General features: G+C 45.9%; 1 protein-coding gene and 1 long non-coding RNA gene across 2 annotated transcripts in view; both read right to left on the bottom strand.

Annotated features, from left to right (window-relative positions):
* Nucleotides 1-469: 469 nt before the first annotated feature.
* LOC310787434 overlaps nt 470-19,083 on the bottom strand; it is a 755,777-nt gene continuing 737,163 nt past the window's right edge. The window contains exon 3 of the long non-coding RNA XR_014553259.1: nt 470-495. This is a non-coding gene — a long non-coding RNA (uncharacterized lncRNA). The remainder of the gene's footprint in view (nt 496-19,083) is intronic.
* LOC310787686 (uncharacterized protein) lies at nt 1,365-19,010 on the bottom strand. Its single transcript, XM_083649169.1, has 3 exons — nt 18,817-19,010; nt 16,202-17,015; nt 1,365-3,663 (listed from the first exon to the last, which is right to left on the bottom strand). Exons 2-3 carry the CDS (start codon nt 16,640-16,642, stop codon nt 2,530-2,532), a joined length of 1,575 nt encoding a protein of 524 aa, XP_083505295.1. The 5' UTR covers nt 16,643-17,015; nt 18,817-19,010; the 3' UTR covers nt 1,365-2,529.

Raw genomic sequence — 19,083 nt, 5'->3', positions numbered from 1 at the left:
GCTTGCATGTTACATGTACACTAAAATGTGTTATAGAGCAGAGCGGTGGTTCTCAACTGTTCTAGCCTCACGACCCACATTTTTCCTTAGTCATTAAAGGAACACTCTGCCCATTTTGTATCATTAGAACATCAGTAGTATATCAGAAAACTGTAAACTGATTTGAAGTCTGTCATTTAATTGGACAGTTATTGAGTGTTAAAGTGTGGACCAGTGACATCACTGGTCCACACTAACTCAAATTAATAACTTATTAACTCAAATCAACTCTCAATAACTGTCAAACTAGATGAATGATGAATAGTTTGACAGTTATTGAGAGTTGATTTGAGTTAATGAGTTATTAATTTGACTTAGTGTGGACCAGTGATGTCACTGGTCCACACACTCAATAACTGTCAAATTAAATGACAGAGTTCAAAACCATTTACAGTTTTCTGATATACTACTGATGTTCTAATGATACAAAGCTGGTTGAAAATGGGCGGAGTGTTCCTTTAAGTCACAGCCCAATTTTCGGAATGTAGCCTAACGTTGTTGCGCCATTTAGCCGCCTTCGCAACAAGCGTGTTGGTACCAATGGATGCCTTATTGCCTTGTCTTCTAGTTTCATATCGTAGCAGTAAGTTCACTCTGGCTTTAAAAGTGAGCAGCCTCTGAAAGACAGCCTCCAGCCTCTGAAAGACAGCCTCCAGCCTCTGAAAGACAGCCTCCAGCCTCTGAAAGACAGCCTCCAGCCTCTGAAAGACAGCCTCCAGCCTCTGAAAGACAGTCTCCAGCCTCTGAAAGACAGCCTCCAGCCTCTGAAAGACAGTCATTCCGGCTGCAGATGCCAGCATCCTCAATGAGTAGACATTTATTTCACATGCACACATCCGCGACCCACTCAAAACAGCCCTGTGATCCACTTCTGGGTCCCAAGCCACCAGTTGAGAAACACTGTTATAGAGCTCAGGTGACGTGTTCATGTTGCTTGAGGAGAGCTAGATTGGTGTGTCTAGTTTTGGTAATGCACTGTATTTGCATACAATTCAGAATGAAGGAATAAAGGTCTCTAAAGACTCAGACCGCACAGCAAATGCTTTGTCCAGAGAGTGGACTGACCAGGGACACATTCCCAGGACTTTTTTTTTGTGTGTGCGAGTCCAATCGTTGGCAGGGCAACCTTTTCTACCATAGAACTACAGCAAATAGAAAGGACACTTCCTGATGAGTCAGTCATTTCCTTGTTCAGTAGACTCAAAATGGCCGACACAGAACTGATGTCAGCCAGTTGTCAATGATCAGTTGTCATTAGTGTGTGTGACTTATAATAGCCAGAACGTCAAGAGGAAAATGACAAAGGGAAAACAGGGTGTGCCATTAGTTTCTTTAATATTTCTTTTTCCAGTACATGATGCTGCTTCCTTTTTCTTTTGTTTAGGAATTACATGTTATCAATAGAGGATTTTGTACACAGTGAGCGATCGCTGGACGGGGGAGGTAGTGCGGGGGGGAGGTGGGACGAGGAAGGGGGTTGGGGGGGGGGGGGGGGAGGTAGGGCGGGGGAATGGCACTCACTTGGCGGTGCACCGATACCGCTGTTGCGTTTCACAGCGCTGGTTCCGGGCCTGAGTGCCTGGTATTGGCAAGAACTGAGTATTAGCACAATGCTATCTGGTGATGCTGGAATGATTTCTTCACGACTCCCACTACTACAAAAGAAAGGAATGTAATTTCAGCCTATTAACATTAAAAAATAAATGTTATGGCTTGTTCAAAGAACACTTTTCTCACACTTCTGCAGCACGACTAAAACTGCTGTCATCATAAAGGCTTGTCAGAACGGAAAGTATTCAAAATTATATTTGTACTTGGTCAACACACGAACAGAGCAAATGTCTGCAAGTATCCATGCTCGGTAAGTAAAAGTCTAGTACTCTGTAATGGCAAGTACTCAAAAATAAGTACTCCTACTTGGTTGGCAAAGGATTTGTGCTCCGTATCAAAAAGCACTGAAAATTAAGTACTTTAAATGACTATGGCCACATACTCCAAAATTCATATTTGGTCAGCCAAAGGTTGGTGCTCTGTATTGGCAAGTACTAAAACAAGTAGTAAAACTTGGTCATCAAAATATTGGTGCTCTTTATCGGCAAGTACTCACAAAATAAGTACTCGAGCTTGGTCCTCCAAATAAAAAAATAAAAAATTAAATAAAAAAAGTATCGGTGCACCTCTACACTCACTATAGTACACAGACAGACCAGAGAGACCAGTTATAAAGATTATCTACAAGACCCTCAGTAACCACACCCACCCCACAGACACACAGTACATAACATGTACATACTCACAGACACTTGCATCAGAGCAAATCAGTCAAAGGTGACCCTTCCCATGTACATAATGCAAAAAAGAGCACAAAAGGTATGAAAAAAAGTAAGAAAAAAGTAATAAGGAAAAAAACATATATTTATATATAGTATTTATAAAAAGAAAGGAATAATACTTTTTTTTTTGAGAGGTTAAAGGGTACTGAGTTGTTTCTTAGCTACTGTCACTTCCGGTCATGCTGCTGCTGGTGCTGCTGGTGCTGCCGGTGCTGCCTGTGTCCACTCGCTCGCGCTTGTGGATCTGCTCGTGTGCTTTGAGGTGGCCAGACTGGCTGAAGGACTTCCCGCACTGCGTGCAGGCGAAGGGCCTCTCCCCGGTGTGGATCTGCTGGTGGGCCTTTAGGTGCCCGAGGCGACCGAAGCTCTTGCCGCACTGTGTGCAGCCGAACGGCCGCACGCCCGAGTGGATCTTCTCGTGGGTCCTGAGGACGCCGGAGTTGCTGAAAGTCTTGCCGCACTGCGAGCAGCTGAAGGGCTTCTGGCCCGTGTGGATCTGCAGGTGGTTGCGGTAGCTCGTCTCCTTGGTGAAGCTCTTGCCGCAGTGCTGGCAGCAGTAGGGCCTCTCGCCCGTGTGGCTGAGCTGGTGGGCCTTCAGCTCCTTGGACTGGCCGAAGCTCTTCCCGCAGGTCAGGCAGGAGAACGGCCGCTCGCCCGTGTGCAGCCGCTGGTGGGAGCGCAGGTCGTCGGCTTTGGTGAAGCCTTTGGGGCAGTGGGCGCAGACGTACGGCTTCTGGCCCGTGTGGATGAGCTGGTGGCGTTTGAGGTTCCCCGCCTGGCCGAAGCTCTTGCCGCACTGCGAGCAGGTGTAGGGCCGCTCGCCCGTGTGTATGCGCTGGTGGGTCTTCAGGTTGCCCAGTGTGCTGAAGTTCTTCCCACACTGTGTGCAGGAGTAGGGCTTCTCCCCCTGCATGTTGCGGGCTTTCCTCACGGTGGGCTTCTGGGTCTTGGCGGTAATGGCCGCGTTACCTCCACCGGCACCCTGGCCAGACGCTGTCGTAGCGCCGGCCGAAGGCTTGCCTCCTCCCTCAGCTGGCTGCAGCTCGTACAACCCCCCGTTGCCCCCCATGCCGTCCATCATCATGGGGTCCGGTCTGAGTTTGTTGAGCTCGGTGCGGAGCTCGGCCATGTGGATGGACTCCAGGGCGTTGGGGTGCAGCTCGGAGCGCTGCAGGTGGCTGGAGATAAGATTGTGTTCTGGGTACTCGCTCTTCAAGGAGCCCAAGGAAGTGTAGTAGTACTGCAGGTCCATGTGGTGGTCCGACTTGATGTACTCCAGAGTGTCCGACACCTGAAATGGGGACAGAGACAGATGCAGGTTAAATACATTGGAATCCTTTGCTTTCACTTGACATCACAGCTCCCCTGTGTGGCCAATTTGGATGTTGCATCCCTGCTGGTGTGAAGGCTGAAAAGTCCAAAGGTAAAGGTGTAGTTAATTAATTCACCAATCCATACATACATACTACTAGATTAAATATATAAATTTAGAGAAGATAATTGGTTGAATGCAGTTAGGGACAGTGAGAGGTGCACTTCTGACCTGATATTTTCCAGAAACACACAATTTCACTTAGATTATCAGACATCTGGCCTTAAGAGACTTGGTGTGATGACGTTATGGAGGCGATGTTCTGGCTACATCAATCCCAGCTCTATGATGAACAAAATGGATTGACTGAGATGTGTGTCCAGTATTTCAGTTCCTTGCCGTACTAACATTTTAGTACGATTACAGTATGTTGAACATAATGTTCACTGACTGGGGCAGGTGCTTTGTTTGCACAAGTACCAAAACACAACAAGGCGTACTGGATTCTAAACACAAGAGGTGAGTCAGGTGACCTGCTGCCGGTCTCATCTTCACATAGATCAGTTGATCAAAGTGCTAATTTGTCAAGAAGTTAGCTCGCATATTTATTATGCCTTTAATGCACTCCAGAAATAGCTTCTCCCCAGGGAACAATGCTTTGTGATTGTGAAAAATACAAAAATCCTGATTCCAGAGTGGCAGACAGAGACAAATAATAATGAGAAGTATTATTATCATTATAATACACAAGCAAATACAGTAGCACAGAATAGAATGAGGGAAAGGGGAAAACTCACTTCTAGCATTTCAACATAGATTTTTAGAATACAAGACAATTTCCTAACAAGGTTTGGTTACCTGCCAAAGTGGCTGGTAGACTCGACTAATTTAGTGGTAGGTGCAGTTAACTGCCTTGACCACCTGCTTTACCAGCTGTTAGTAGGTGCAGTTAACTTCCCCAACCATGATCTCTGCCAGCTGAAAAACAGATGTCCGCCATTATCATAACGCACATGGCGTTGTGGTTGTGAGGGTCTTGAGGTGTAGCGTTTCTTCTGAGGAGACATCTGTGGTGGAGAGGACGACGACGACGATGGTCGGCCAACTTTGGATGCTGGCTAGTTGACTTGCTTCAAACTGTGGGCGACTGCCAGGCAGAACCTTTGGAGAGGCATTGGTTTGTCGTTCAGTAGGCCACCGTCTCTCTTGTAGAGCAGCCAGGAGTTGGAGATGCAGATGCACAGGACAAGGATGTATCTGAACAGGGGAAATGACCATCGCCTGGGCTCTTGTACATGTGCACCAGCATGTCAGAAACATCAATGGCCCCCATATGCTGATTGTAGGCAGGAATGAGTGACGGAAATCAAAATGTATAATGAAATGACATTAAATATGATATTAACAACAGTGGATGTCCATACGTTTTTTTTGCCATAAAAAGAAATCCTAATGTAATATCTTTGCATCACTACCTTTATGACTAAATGACAACTGAACCATTTAGTCAAGCATGTTTTTTTAGACAGTAAAAAAAACATACTTATTAAACTAGGAAAGCAAAACATGTTCAAATATTACAGGCATACTTTTTGGATTATTAAATGTTCGTGTTCCTGAGCCAATCTTAAAGAGACAGTTCAGATTTTTTGAAGAGGGCCGTTGTATGTATGAGGTACGGATCAATAGTCAGTGTATCGCCTGCAGTAGATGGCGGTCAGAGAGTAGTACTGGACACCCGTTCTACTATGAAACAATGTACTGTGCCAGTAAATCGCTGAAAATATTCTAAATATATAGCGTACCCATATAATATAAGTATATAAGTCTTATATTGATATTGATGGAGGTGTGACGACCACCATCTACTGCAGTTCATAATACAGTACAGAGAATATCCATAAGTAGCTCATACAGCAGCACTTCAAACGCTTTAACAGAACTTCTGAGCAACACACTGCTCCATGCTGTGATGCTGTGACAGCAGGGAGGATGCTGCGGTGGCCTGCTGCCATTGAGAAGCAGTGCAGTTGGTAAGTAGGGACGTCTTTAAAAGGATTTGCAGCCACCAGCTAACGATCTGAGGATCTAGGAAATACACTAGCACAGCAGGAGCTGCTTATTTGTCAGGATAAGCTTGAAACCACTCATCAAAGCTGTACGATTGTGACTGTCTTTTTGCTTGTCCTTCACCTCGTCACACTGAACCAACAAAGCTTCACAATGAATGAAACATTTTTCTCCAAACATGGAAAACTTGCGTGGGACAGCATCAACATGTACAAAAGCAGGCAGTCTGCATTCACCTTTAAGGGATGCAAAGTGGGATTATCAACGTGGTCTGAGACAGTGATTGGGTGTACAACAATTAAACGTTAAATGATTAAATATCACCTTATATTGCAACATTAGCATCAACAAATAATTGCAGAAAATCGGCATATTGGATTTGAGCTGTAGATGAAAATAATTAGTTAACACATTAAGTGCCAGAGACGGACTAATTCGTCTTACATAATCCAGCGCTTAAGTGCCAAGGACGGACTAATTCGTCTTACATCGTTTTCAGTGGTTTCCACTAGCTGGCGCCCTTGGGCAATATGTGAATGTGGATCCGACCTCTCCCGCTGCCCCGGAAGTACTCTAACAAAGATTTCTATATAGGGAAGGCGGGCTCTTTGATCAGCGGGTTGTGTAGGTAAGATTGAGCGAGTAAGACAGAGACAGAATTACATAGCGATTTATATATAGAGAATTTCAGCAATTTAGCAATTTAGAGTCAGATTTAGAGCGAGTTGGTTAGCGTAGTTGATTTAGTTGTTAGTACAGTCGTAGTGTTTAGTATAGTCTTTATAAAGACTTTGTTTAGATAGATAGTTAGCGGTAGTTACAGTTAGTGTTCATTGTAGTTAGCTTAGCACATTTAGCGTTAGCGTCAGTTCATTTTAGTATTTAGCCTTTATTCTAGTTCAGTTTATTCTAGTTCAGTTTGATCGAGTTGGTAGCCGGTAGATTAGCCTTATTTCAGTTCAGTTTGAGCTAGTGGTAGCAGTAGTTTTATTTCAGTTCAGTTTGAGTTAGTCGTAGCAGTAGTTTTATTTCAGTTTAGTTGGGAGCGGGTGGCGTGTTTGTGCCATGCCGGCCAAACGCAAGCGGTCTTCGGCGGCTGCACGCAAGCGATCGGCCGATCAGAGATCACTGCTTGATTTCTTTTCCGTCCGAAACGAGCTTGTGCCGGAGACCGATTCCGAGGTCTCGGATGATGAACGGGGTGAGCCTCTGCATGTCGCGGCTGCGGCTGCAGGGCTCACGACTGAGTCCGAGTCGAGTGACCTCCAGTCTTCTCCAGACGCGGAGGATTCTGAGGAGGAGTGGGCCCCGTCGAGGAGCGAAGCTCCAGAGAGCAGTGGTAAGACGATGTTTGAGATGACTTGTGTAACTTGTGGAAATGTAATTACTATGACTATACAAAAGCCAGCAGTCAGTCAATTCATTTTACTTTTATTTCAGACTCTGAACAGTCTGAAGATGAGCCTGAGGCAGCCAGCTGTAGCGGCTCTGGTGCTGCAGCCTCTGGTGCCAGGAAAATGGGTAAGAGCACACCTCAGAATCAGGTTTATTTTCACATCACAGGTTCCAGCCAGCATTCAGTACCACACATATAAAAAACACTATTTTATGGTAATTATGTATTTCTATAATTTGCAGATTGTGGCAGTGGAGCTTGAAGAGGGAAACGGCCTGCAGGTCCAGGCTGGAGTGGAGTTGACTGGGAGCCAACCCACATCCCCTTCACAGCTGAACCGGGTCATCATAGTGGTGGTGCTGCTGAACCAGTTGACTTTTTCCAGCTCTTCCTGGACGATGAGCTGCTGCAGGCTATTGTTGTCCAAACTAACCTGTATGCACACCAGTGCATCAGTCAGGTGAGCGAGGCTCTGCCACATTCGAGGCTTGGGAGGTGGAAGGACACTGATGTGGCAGAACTCAAGCGCTTCTTGGGACTATACTTCCTCACTGGGATCGTCCAGAAGCCTAAACTGGCCATGTACTGGACCACAAATGAACTGACTGCTACCCCCCACTTCAACAAAACCATGTCTCGCAACCGCTTTCAACTGCTCACAAGATTCCTCCATTTCAGTAACAATTTTGATGTTGATGGTGCAGACAAGTTGTTCAAGGTCCGGCCAGTTCTGAACGACCTGTTAGCAAAGTTCAGAGACATGTTCACACCGAGTCAAAACATTAGCATTGATGAGGGGATGCTCCTGTGGCGTGGGCGGTTGGCCTTCAAAGTCTACAACCCCCAAAAACCCATAAAGTATGGGATCAAGTCCTATATCCTGTGTGACTCCCAGACAGGTTACTGCCACAACATGAAGCCGTACTGTGGTGAGCGGGCCACCCTAGGCGAGACGGTGGAGTTCCTCCTCGGGGACTTGGCAGGGCAGGGGTACCATTTGTACATGGACAATTACTACAACTCTGTTGGAATGTGTGCACAGCTGCTGGAGTGTCAGACACATGTCTGTGGCACTCTGAGGAAGAACAGGGGTGAGCCACCTGCTACCATAGTCACCAACCACACCGTGAAGCTGGGGGAAACGGTCATGCGCCACAACGGTGGCACCATGGTTCTCGCCTGGCGAGATAAAAGAATCGTGAAGATGGTCTCCACGCTGCACGACGACACGATGGAGACGGTGCAGGTCAGGCAGAAAGGCAGCACAGAGAGGGTCGCACACACAAAACCCAAGTGTGTGGCAGACTACAACAAGTACATGAATGGGGTCGACAGATTGGATCAGAACATTGCATACTATCCGTTTGCCAGGAAGACATCCAGGTGGCCCTTCAAATTTGTCATGTACATGTTTCAGATCTCTTTTTATAACGCCTTTGTTCTGTACAAAGCTAAACACCCAGCTAAACGCCAGAGAAAGTGTGAAACATTGCTGGATTTCATCCTGAGTGTTATCGGTGTATGGACCAGACCTGTGGTGGGGGGTGGCGGGGAGGAGGTGGGGGCTGGCGGGGAGGAGGTGGGGGCTGGCGAGGAGGAGGTGGGGGGTGGCGGGGAGGAGGTGGGGGCTGGCGAGGAGGAGGTGGGGGGTGGCGGGGAGGAGGTGGGGGCGGGGGCGGGGGGCAGTGACCAACCTGCAACCATGCCCCGGCGACCATACCTGGACCCTCAATGCAGGCTGGAGGTCAAGCTAGCGGGCCATGTAATGGTCCTCATACCAGCCACACCCAAAAAAGATACCCCAACGAGGAGGTGTAGCATGTGTGCAAAGAAAAAGGTTAGAAAAGAGTCACGCTACATGTGTGTCAAATGTGGGGTCTCATTACACAGGGGTAGATGCTATGAGGAGTACCACTCAGACAAGAACCTTCCTCAGCGGCGCTGGCGCTGAGTAGGTATGGGTCATAAAAATAAAAATAAAACCAGCCAGGGATTGTTTTTGCTCTTTGTTTGATTGTTTGCTAGCTAGCAGGAATACATAAAAAAGTACCTGCCGATTTTCATGTAACTTTGTGGATGGGTGTAACATGGGCCAAGGAAGTACCCATTACATTTTGGAGCAGTTCTGGATTCGGTGTACGAGCCCAAACCGGTTTGATCACTAACCGAAAAAAACTATAAAAAAAAAAAACTATATAAAAAAAAAAAAAAGCTGAGTCTGCTCTTGTTTTGTATTTATTTTGACATTTATTTATTTTATTATTTGTATTATTCCTCCATTATTGAAAACAACTATTGTTCAGATGTCTGATGTCTCACTGATGCCAAAAATAAATGGTGAAAAGTGACTGTTCTGCCTGTTTGATTGAATTTCACAAAACTACATTTTTCTCAGCTTTCCTTCTCAGAGGCCAAAACCATGCTGTACTCAACGGCTAATATCTACATAACTACTAACTCTACAAACTAACTCTTTTAGACAGAGAAAGCACACATTCTATTAGTTCTTTTTAGATGATTGATGTTCACGAAGTCATAACAGAAAAGAATCCTCGGCTGTTATAAAATGAGCCAGAATCGTCAAAAACACCCCTGGCACAACTTACCTACAGGAATGAAAACATGGCTGGCACCCAATGTGTTAAGATGCAGAAAGTGCAATAAAATAATTGTTCTTCCAGACTAATAATTGACCACAATACACCGTCTATCAAAATGACCATTTTATTACTGATGATCATTGTAGCCATACGTGTGCAGTCCTAGGTGAGTTTACAGCATAGGGTTAAGGTTACGTGTGCAGTCCTAGCTGAGTTTACAGCATAGGGTTAAGGTTACGTGTGCAGTCCTAGCTGAGTTTACAGCTAGAGATGCTGCGATCCGATCATGTGATCGGATATCGGCGCGATATCAGCCAAAAAACATGGATCGGATCGGATCGGATTCCAGCGAAAATGACCGATCCAAGGCTCCGATATAAGCACTCCATTCCATGACTCCGCTCCAGGATTTCTATCCAGCATGCAGCAGCAGCAGCAGCAGCAGCACACAGAGGCCAGGGCCAAAACGTCAGACACACCCGTCCTTAACCTATGTGCGATTCGAAATCACGCGTCCGCACCATAGACTGGCAAAACATGGCTGCCCCCAGTGTGGCTGACAGAAACAACCACTATTGCAATTTGCAAGACATGTCCCGCAAGGTTTCTGAGATTAGGGGAAAGTCTGAGCTGGCGTTACGCTAAACCAAACGTGGGGATGAGGCAGCGGATTTGTTTTGGCGTTAACGTTAGTTGTTGTGATGATGGCTAACGGGGCTAACGTTAGCTAGCTGGTTAGGCTATCTAGTTGCAGGGAAGCGCTCCACAAGCTTGTTGTGACCAAAACCCCCGCATTTAAAGCATTTCATACTCCCAGAGCTGGCGTAAACCATAGAGAACCTCATGCATTAGCCTACTCAAAATGTAACGTCCAGGGTTTGTGTCTCCAAAATCAACTAACGTTAACGTTACATGCAAGCTAACGTAGCTAGCTGCGGAGCACTCATGATCTATAAGGAAAACGAATGCGCACATAGCCTACATAATTGTCAACATCACATACATGTATTTTCTTTAATCTAGACTACAGGCATCATTTTTCAGTCAAAAGTGAAACGACACAGATGGCGTATAGTGAGGCTTTCCATGCCTCACTATAGAACTGGCCCCATGCAAAATTCAGACCGCTTATATGTTGCCGTCATGCCAATAAGAGTCTAAATGTATTTTTTTATGTTTTATCTGCAGACTAAGCAGCTAGGCTTTCGGTTCTATAAAAGCCATTATTTTTTGTAATGACTATTGAGTGATACACTTTACTAAAAAAAATATTATATCACAATAGTGATGTCAGATTTGCTTAGGTCAGAGCTATGGAATATTAAATCCATCTTTGCTCACAACATTTGCCCTTTCTTTCTTCTTCTTTTTTACCCCAGGTGTGCATAAAATACAGGTTAAGAACTTATGATAAAGTCATGGAAATCCATTGGTCAAAATGTGTATGAACCCTGAAGGGTTAAATTGAGCATTTATGAGAGATTTCAAAAATATCGAGATATATATCGTGTATCGCGATATAGCCGAAAAACATTGCAATATTCTTTAGAGGCCATATCGCCCAGCCCTAATTTGATTGTTATGTTTTAGTTTTACATCAAATGAATTAGATGAACTAAATTGTTTACATACTATATTACCAAAGCACACACATACATACCTAACCCTAAAAATGTTTGTTGCCTGCTAGCTATCAGACAGCATAGAGAGACTTAAATATGTGCTGTATCGGTATCGGATCGAAATCGGTATCGAATCGGGTATCGAAATTTGATCGGAATCGGATCGGTTTTGAGCTAAAATATCGAAATCGGATCGGAATTGAAAAATCTTGATCGCAGCATCTCTATTTACAGCATAGGGTTAAGGTTATGTGTGCAGTCCTAGGTGAGTTTACAGCATAGGGTTAAGGTTACGTGTGCAGTCCTAGGTGAGTTTACAGGATAGGGTTAAGGTTACGTGTGCAGTCCTAGCTGAGTTTACAGCATAGGGTTAAGGTTACGTGTGCAGTCCTAGGTGAGTTTACAGCATAGGGTTAGGGTTACGTGTGCAGTCCTAGGTGAGTTTACAGCATAGGGTTAGGGTTACGTGTGCAGTCCTAGGTGAGTTTACAGCATAGGGTTAGGGTTACGTGTGCAGTCCTAGGTGAGTTTACAGCATAGGGTTAAGGTTACGTGTGCAGTCCTAGGTGAGTTTACAGCATAGGGTTAAGGTTACGTGTGCAGTCCTAGCTGAGTTTACAGCATAGGGTTAAGGTTACGTGTGCAGTCCTAGGTGAGTTTACAGCATAGGGTTAGGGTTACGTGTGCAGTCCTAGGTGAGTTTACAGCATAGGGTTAGGGTTACGTGTGCAGTCCTAGGTGAGTTTACAGCATAGGGTTAAGGTTACGTGTGCAGTCCTAGGTGAGTTTACAGCATAGGGTTAGGGTTACGTGTGCAGTCCTAGGTGAGTTTACAGCATAGGGTTAAGGTTACGTGTGCAGTCCTAGCTGAGTTTACAGCATAGGGTTAGGGTTACGTGTGCAGTCCTAGGTGAGTTTACAGCATAGGGTTAGGGTTACGTGTGCAGTCCTAGCTGAGTTTACAGCATAGGGTTAAGGTTACGTGTGCAGTCCTAGGTGAGTTTACAGCATAGGGTTAAGGTTACGTGTGCAGTCCTAGCTGAGTTTACAGCATGTCTGAGAAAATACCACAGAATGCTGCTGTTACAGGGGAAGATGCAGGAAATAGTGTCAATGCACATTTGTAAAGGCGGGTCCTAGACAAAGGGCAGCAATTGATTGGGCGGGGCGGGGGGGTCCATTTGGATTTGAAAATATAATTTGTTAATTTAAGCAATTTAAGATTTTTTTTTATTTGACCTTCTCTGCCCTGACGCTGGCCAACAAAAATGACAAAATCTCACCCTTTGTCATTCTTATAATCTCACATGCACCTGCTTTTCATTGGATTTTATCAGTGCTTTTATAACTTCTTACTATACTGTATGTTTTTTTCGCTGTGCAAATAAATCACATTTAACACGCGATTGATCATTACACTGGGGGAAACCCTGAACCCTACCTGCTCCAGAGGGGGGCGCTACACCAACTCCCTCTGGTCAAATGTAAACATGCATTTGTTTCTATGAGAAGAAATTACTTCCCAATTAGCCTGTGTGCAATATGGCAGTTACAGTGTTGTAAAATCCCTACCCAAAAGAAAAGAGTAACATTCCTGTGCTCCTGTGCATGGGCTATAGCTCCTGGTTTTGACTGGCTGACAGTGATCACATGGGCTGTCCCTCCTGGTTTTGACTGGCTGACAGTCATTACATTGTGTTTCCTGCATCCAGCTGGGCGACACAAAGGTATAGAGAGCCCCAGGAATGAGTCCGGAAAACATCGATGCTAACACTTCCGGGTTTTTCACCGTTTTCACCTATGGGATTTTTGAATGCGTTTTTGGCGCGATGCTTCTAATAAGGTCTGTGGTTAACGCAAGCTTAATCAAACACGAACCAGTGTTCAGCGGGATAATCTTCACACATGAGGACCACTTTTATGAGTTTTTAAGCTTTTACGTGCCGTTAAAAGGGCGGCTAGCTAGCAAACGGCTAAATGAGACTACACTTGAGTCGACGGTAGGGATGGGCATTTTAAGCAATTTAAATACTCGAGTACTCTCCTATTATGAACGAGTGCTCAAGCACTCGCGCAGGGGGGGGGGGGGGGGGGGGTCTGTGTGATTACTATGGTAATGACTGAGCAGGGGTAATCTGCTGTGTGGGGGGCTGTTCACACATTACGTTTGCATTTTTGCATGGAAAAAGCGCTACCTGGATTATTTTTTGTCAGGAGAGGAACTGACTGATATTGGGTGACGCTAAGCTAACATCTAAAGCCTACCTCAGACAGTAGCCTATCTCCGATGGTTGGATGGATGGCATTAGCGCTTTGGAGCAGACGCGCTGTGAAACAAGCGAAGGCATTTCCATGTCCATTGTCCAGCAATGTCAGGTTATTGTCCAGTATCATCCATTTTACTTTATGATCACTGTTACATTAACGTAAATCCACGGATTACAAGGTCCGGTGTTAAAGTGAAAAAGTGAAAACTGACCAGTGTGATTAACGTTACAGCTGCAGCTGAATAGTGATCACCATGAAGCGATTGTCTCCCAAAAAGTGATTCTTTCTCCACATTTCTTGTGACTAACGTTATGGGAAACGACAGTGTAGTCAGTAAACTAGTGCAATGTTTTGAATGAGTTTTATCAGGCGTGCGCTATGAAGAAGCGTGCGTCTCATTCGGGAGAATATCTCCAGCCACCATTTTCGGGATGAGCTGGAAAACTTCCGGTTAAAACTTTCAAAAATAATGTTACTTAAACAAAAGTAAATAGCTTATTGATGCACGTTGGAGGAGAAAAGGTATTTCAACGAATGAAGCAACAAACCTTGTATCAAAATACTCGTTGTGATGTTATATGGCGTGAAACTGTGGCTGTAACGCATTAATCAAAATAAATAAGGTTACGTTACAATAAGCGTTTTAGTTTGAAAGCAACAAAGAGGATGACGTACTTGTACATTCTGGCTGACTTGACGCCCGTGCAGTTCATGCTGCCAGATCCACATGACGATGGGTGCGTAGATCTTCTATACCCTTTTTAAAAGGGGTGGGGCGAGTAGTACCCGAACAGCAGAAACGTTACTCAAATACTGACGTTATGAACGAGTGCTCGAGTACCCGAGTACTCGCGGCCATCCCTAGTCGACGGGGATATTATAAGTCAATAACGTCATCACTTCAAAGGACGAACACGGAAATTCTCTTTCCCTCACCTGGTTCAGCCCGGGGTAATCAGTGCACAGCAGCGCACACATCAACAACACTCCAGGTTGAGTGGTGACGTGACGTGGAAGCCTATGCGACACTGTGTGTAGTTCTGGATTAGCTTAGCACAAGCTTTTTACTTCTAGGGCTTGCATTTACGCTTCAAAACTCATGGAGTGGTCCTTATGTGTGAAGATTATCCCGCTGAACACTGGTTCGCATTTGATTAAGCTTGCATTGCCCAGAGACCTTATTTGAAGCATCGCACCAAAAACCCATTCAAAAATTCCATAGGCAGAAACAGTGAAGAACCAGGAAGTCCGCGACTTCCGCGTTCCGACTACAAAAATACGTCATCCCTGGGGCTCTCTATAAAAATGTGACTGCATTCAGCCATGTTGGAGGACGGCACAGTGCTTCATCATGCAATTACAGGAGGACAAGTGTGAGGTGTCATTATAGAATTATAGTAGCTTCAGGACCATTTGGAACTGGCATGTTTCCAGGCACCAAGCGAGAGGGATAAACAAGGATTATTTTAGAGCAGCCAATATTAAACAGTGAACAGACATACAGTAGGCTACATACTCAGGATGACCAGATTATCAAACCCTCAAAGCGGGATACTTAGGCGGCTGGTACACAAGTATAATGCTATCATTATTTTAATTGTGGTAAACCCAGGACAAGTTGATAGTGAGTGTTGAAAAAGGGGACATATTAGTGTCCCGAGAGATATCTGTAGTGACTCGGTGATGGCCATCCTGAAATTGGGACTGTCCAAAGTTACGCCTACTTCCGGGTTAGGCATGTGAACCACGTCATGTTCCTGTTGCACATGATGGACCTGGTAAACACCCACAACCCAGTACAATATTCTCTCAATCTGAACTTTTTTTCCTTCTTCCTATCAGTGCAATCAGGCAGGTTACACTAAGACATGCATCTGTATAGTGTAAATAAACCTATTCTCAAAATTGTCACTTTTCAATTTTATATACTAGGTACTCATTTATGATTTTGTGTTGTTTTGATGTTTAATTTGACAGGGTCCTGCACATTTTCAATTAAAAAATGACATACTTGTTCTCAGACCTTGATTTGTGTTCTAGATTTTGTCTGGTGTTCAATATGATTTACGCAGATAGACATCTTGTCCCTGCTAACTAACTAGGTCACGCTTTCAATTTTGAAATCCCATATGTTCCCTAGACCCTATGTTCTTGACTGGATTTGATGTAATGCATGCTGAGAGTGGCTGGGTAATAATAGCATCCCTCTCTATCTGAACGTTATTCCTCGCATCAACAAAAACTGTGGACTCAACGTGGCTCTAGTGTACAACATAAAAAGGCTATAATTATGTGTGTATCGGACGTGAACCACAACATTTTCCATACTTTTCCAGAGATTTTTTCACATCCCCAAACTATTTCACTCCTAAGTCGTGGAAATAATCAAATCCATTTTTAATTCTTTTTCAGACATGATGATCTGCATAGGAACCAGGATTTGACCTACAGGAGTGACGCACCAACCTAAAGGTGAACTGCTTGTATGTGCGAACAGATTCTGATTCAAGCACTAGTCTCTCAATATAAACCGATCTAAAGTTCGGACTGTACAAGTTTACCTGGGAGATGTAGTCAAACACCAAGCTGGGCTCATAGTTGGACTTGTAGTCCAGCTCCGTGATGTCGGCGTGGTGGAAGGGGCCGAGATGGTGGTTGCACTGGTGACCGTGGTGCTCGGACTTGATGTAGTCCAGGCCGCTGATCTCCATCTTGATCTGCTCATGACCCAGCTCAGCGGTGGACAGAGGCTGGATCTCCGACAGGTCCACCGTGCGGATGGGATCCAGGTCGTACTCCTCCGGCTCACTCTTGATGCACGGCAGCATCACCAGGGGCTCGGCGATCTCCGCCGCCAGGGAGCTGAGGGTGGGGGTGGGGCAGCCGGAGGAGAGGGCGGACAGCGTGATGTCGGCGTGGAGGGAGGAGTCCAGAGGAGTGGGAGGGGAGTCGCAGTCGGAGGTGATGCTCAGCTCCAGACAGTCAGTGTCTAACTCTGCCATGCTGGTTAAAGTCTGCTTACTCCTCCTTAACTATGTATTCCTCTCTTGGATGTACAGGTCTCAGCGGTCTGCCTCTCCCCCCCGTCTCCTCACGGTCACTCTCTCCAACTTCCACTTTCTACTCCTTAGTCTCGCTCTATTCTTCTCTCAAACGTATATCGCTCTGGTTGTGGGGAGGCTACCTCCTCTATTTCTCTCCCTGCTCTCTTGCTGCGATTAGGGGTTGTCTCAACGTTCAGCCGCTCCTTCTCCTCCTCCTCGGTTCCTCCCTCCTCTATCGCTGAGGAGTCTACCTGTCCTGAGAGGAGGAGGGGGACACCTGATGAACGGGACGTCCCGCCGGTGTCACCACCCACACGTGACTGGCACCAGCCTGCAGGGCAGAGAGATGAGGGGTGGGGGGGAGGGACGGGTCAAATTAAGTGAGTGCACAGTTTTCAAACTTGATCATCATTACATGAAGATAACTGACATTTCAACTGTTCAAGTACTTGGACAGGCAGTTGAAATAAAGTAAACACATTATTTTGCTGCAGACGCACACCGGATAATAGGAGGTCTCATGTCAAAACAAATCACGGTCTGCTTTTACTATAGGCATTAAATAGTTTCTGGCAAACTGTCACAGTACTTTAACTTCTGGCTGGATATATCCAAGCTGAAGACTTATGTTTTAATACGTTTAATAAGTTAAGCGTGTCCTCGATCAGTGATTCTCAGCCCTCTTCAGAAGGAATCTACGTTAGGGCAGAGTTGGACCACGAACCCCCATTCGACTCGCAAACCCAAATCTGAGTAGTTTTATTGCCAGATATGACTTTCTACCCCATGCAGTAACTGTCTCTATTGCAGGTCCTGAGAGAACAGATAAAACTACGACGAAAAGTCATTCTTCCTACATTTTCTAATTGTGTTAACTCCTTATAAATTAAAATAACGCTGAAGTTTAGCAAATTAATCAATTTGCCGGCAACCCCCGGAACTCACTGAAGCACCCCTGGTGGTCCCTTGACCACAAGTTGAGAACCAGTGTACCTACAGAAGGTGCTTGCAAAAAAAGTTGCATATGTGTGTGTGTTTATTCACTTTTTAAAACAAATCAACTCAAAAGAAAGAAAGAAAGAGTATCGAGTTAGTCTCACACGCTGCAGGTTTGTTTGTGTTTTTAAAAACAAACTCGGAGCAGCAGAGGAGCCAAAGTACAAATCAAAATCCATTGTGCAGATGCAGCTTTGCAAGCTGCCATTTCCCTGCCGTGGCCTCGAGTCTGAAAGTGAGCAGGCTGGTATGATATCACACAGGCGGGCAGGCAGGACGTCAAAGTAACGTTACTTACTACAGTCAGCCCCAAAGCTCTTTCAAATCAACGACAGGCCGAAGTCAAGCGCCGCAAAACACAGCCGCGTCTTCTTGTCTGCCCGCGCAGTGTAAAGTTATTCCTGTGCTTAAAGCCTACCTGTCGATTCAGCGCGAGCAGCCAGGTAGCCTTTTACACTCGCCACGCAAACCGTGCGCGTGCACTAGTTTGACTGCAAGAATCTGGCGCTGATTTTTTTTCTTCACCCTGCCGAAATAGGTTTAGAGTGTAGCTCTACCGTTTCACAATAACACACAGGATCGTCCGCGTTATGCACGACGGAGAACTTTTGAGTCTGACTGAATGTTGCGCCCAAAGTAGTGAACAGGAGAGCTGACAGGAGAGGAGGGAGGAGGAGGGGGGGATTGTGCGGTTATAGCCGCTTTTCTGCTATACAAAGACAGGGCAAGGTGCCATGTCTAGCTACGTTAGCTAGTAGGGCTAGCCAGTGGCCATCTTGTTTATCACACTAACGTCGTTTGCTGCTGCTTGCTAGCTAAACTAGCCAGCGTTAGCATGGGAGCTAACCACGGCTAGCTTAGCGCTCAGTGGCACGCAGAGAGGAAGAGAAGAAAGTGAGAGTGAGCGGAGAGGAAAGAAGAGAGTGGCTGAGCACAGCGGGGGGCTCTGTGACGAGGCCGCGAGACAAAAGAAAGTGTGTCAAAGGTGTCAAATGATGAAGTGTGCGCGCAGCCAGCGGCAGACAAGACAGGCAGAAAGATCAAAAAGCAGGAAACAGCCGAGCGAGGTGTATGTTACGTGAGGAAAATAGCGAGCTCGAGCTGCTGCTGCTGCTGCTGGATACCGACACGGTTACCTGCGCTCTGTCCGGTCCATGGCTGTCTCGCGCCGCCACAGTTCAGTTAACTCCACTGGAGCCGCCACGTCCACCCCGGGAGAAAACCCTGCACACTCTCTCTCTCGCTCCCTCTCTCCTCCTCTCCTCCCCTCTAGCACTGACTAATTCCGCTCTCCCTCCCTCTCTCTCTCTCTCTACTCTCCCTCCTTTCTCGGTTCCCTCGGTGTTCGTGCCCGTGCACGGGTACTTCCGTCGTCCGGTAGGCGCGTGCGTCGGCTCGTTCGG

Source organism: Poromitra crassiceps, assembly GCF_964638095.1.
Source record: "Poromitra crassiceps genome assembly, chromosome: 13".
Lineage (NCBI taxonomy): Eukaryota > Metazoa > Chordata > Actinopteri > Beryciformes > Melamphaidae > Poromitra > Poromitra crassiceps.
Note: the sequence above shows the minus strand (reverse complement) of the source record. Positions and strands in the feature narration are given on the sequence as shown.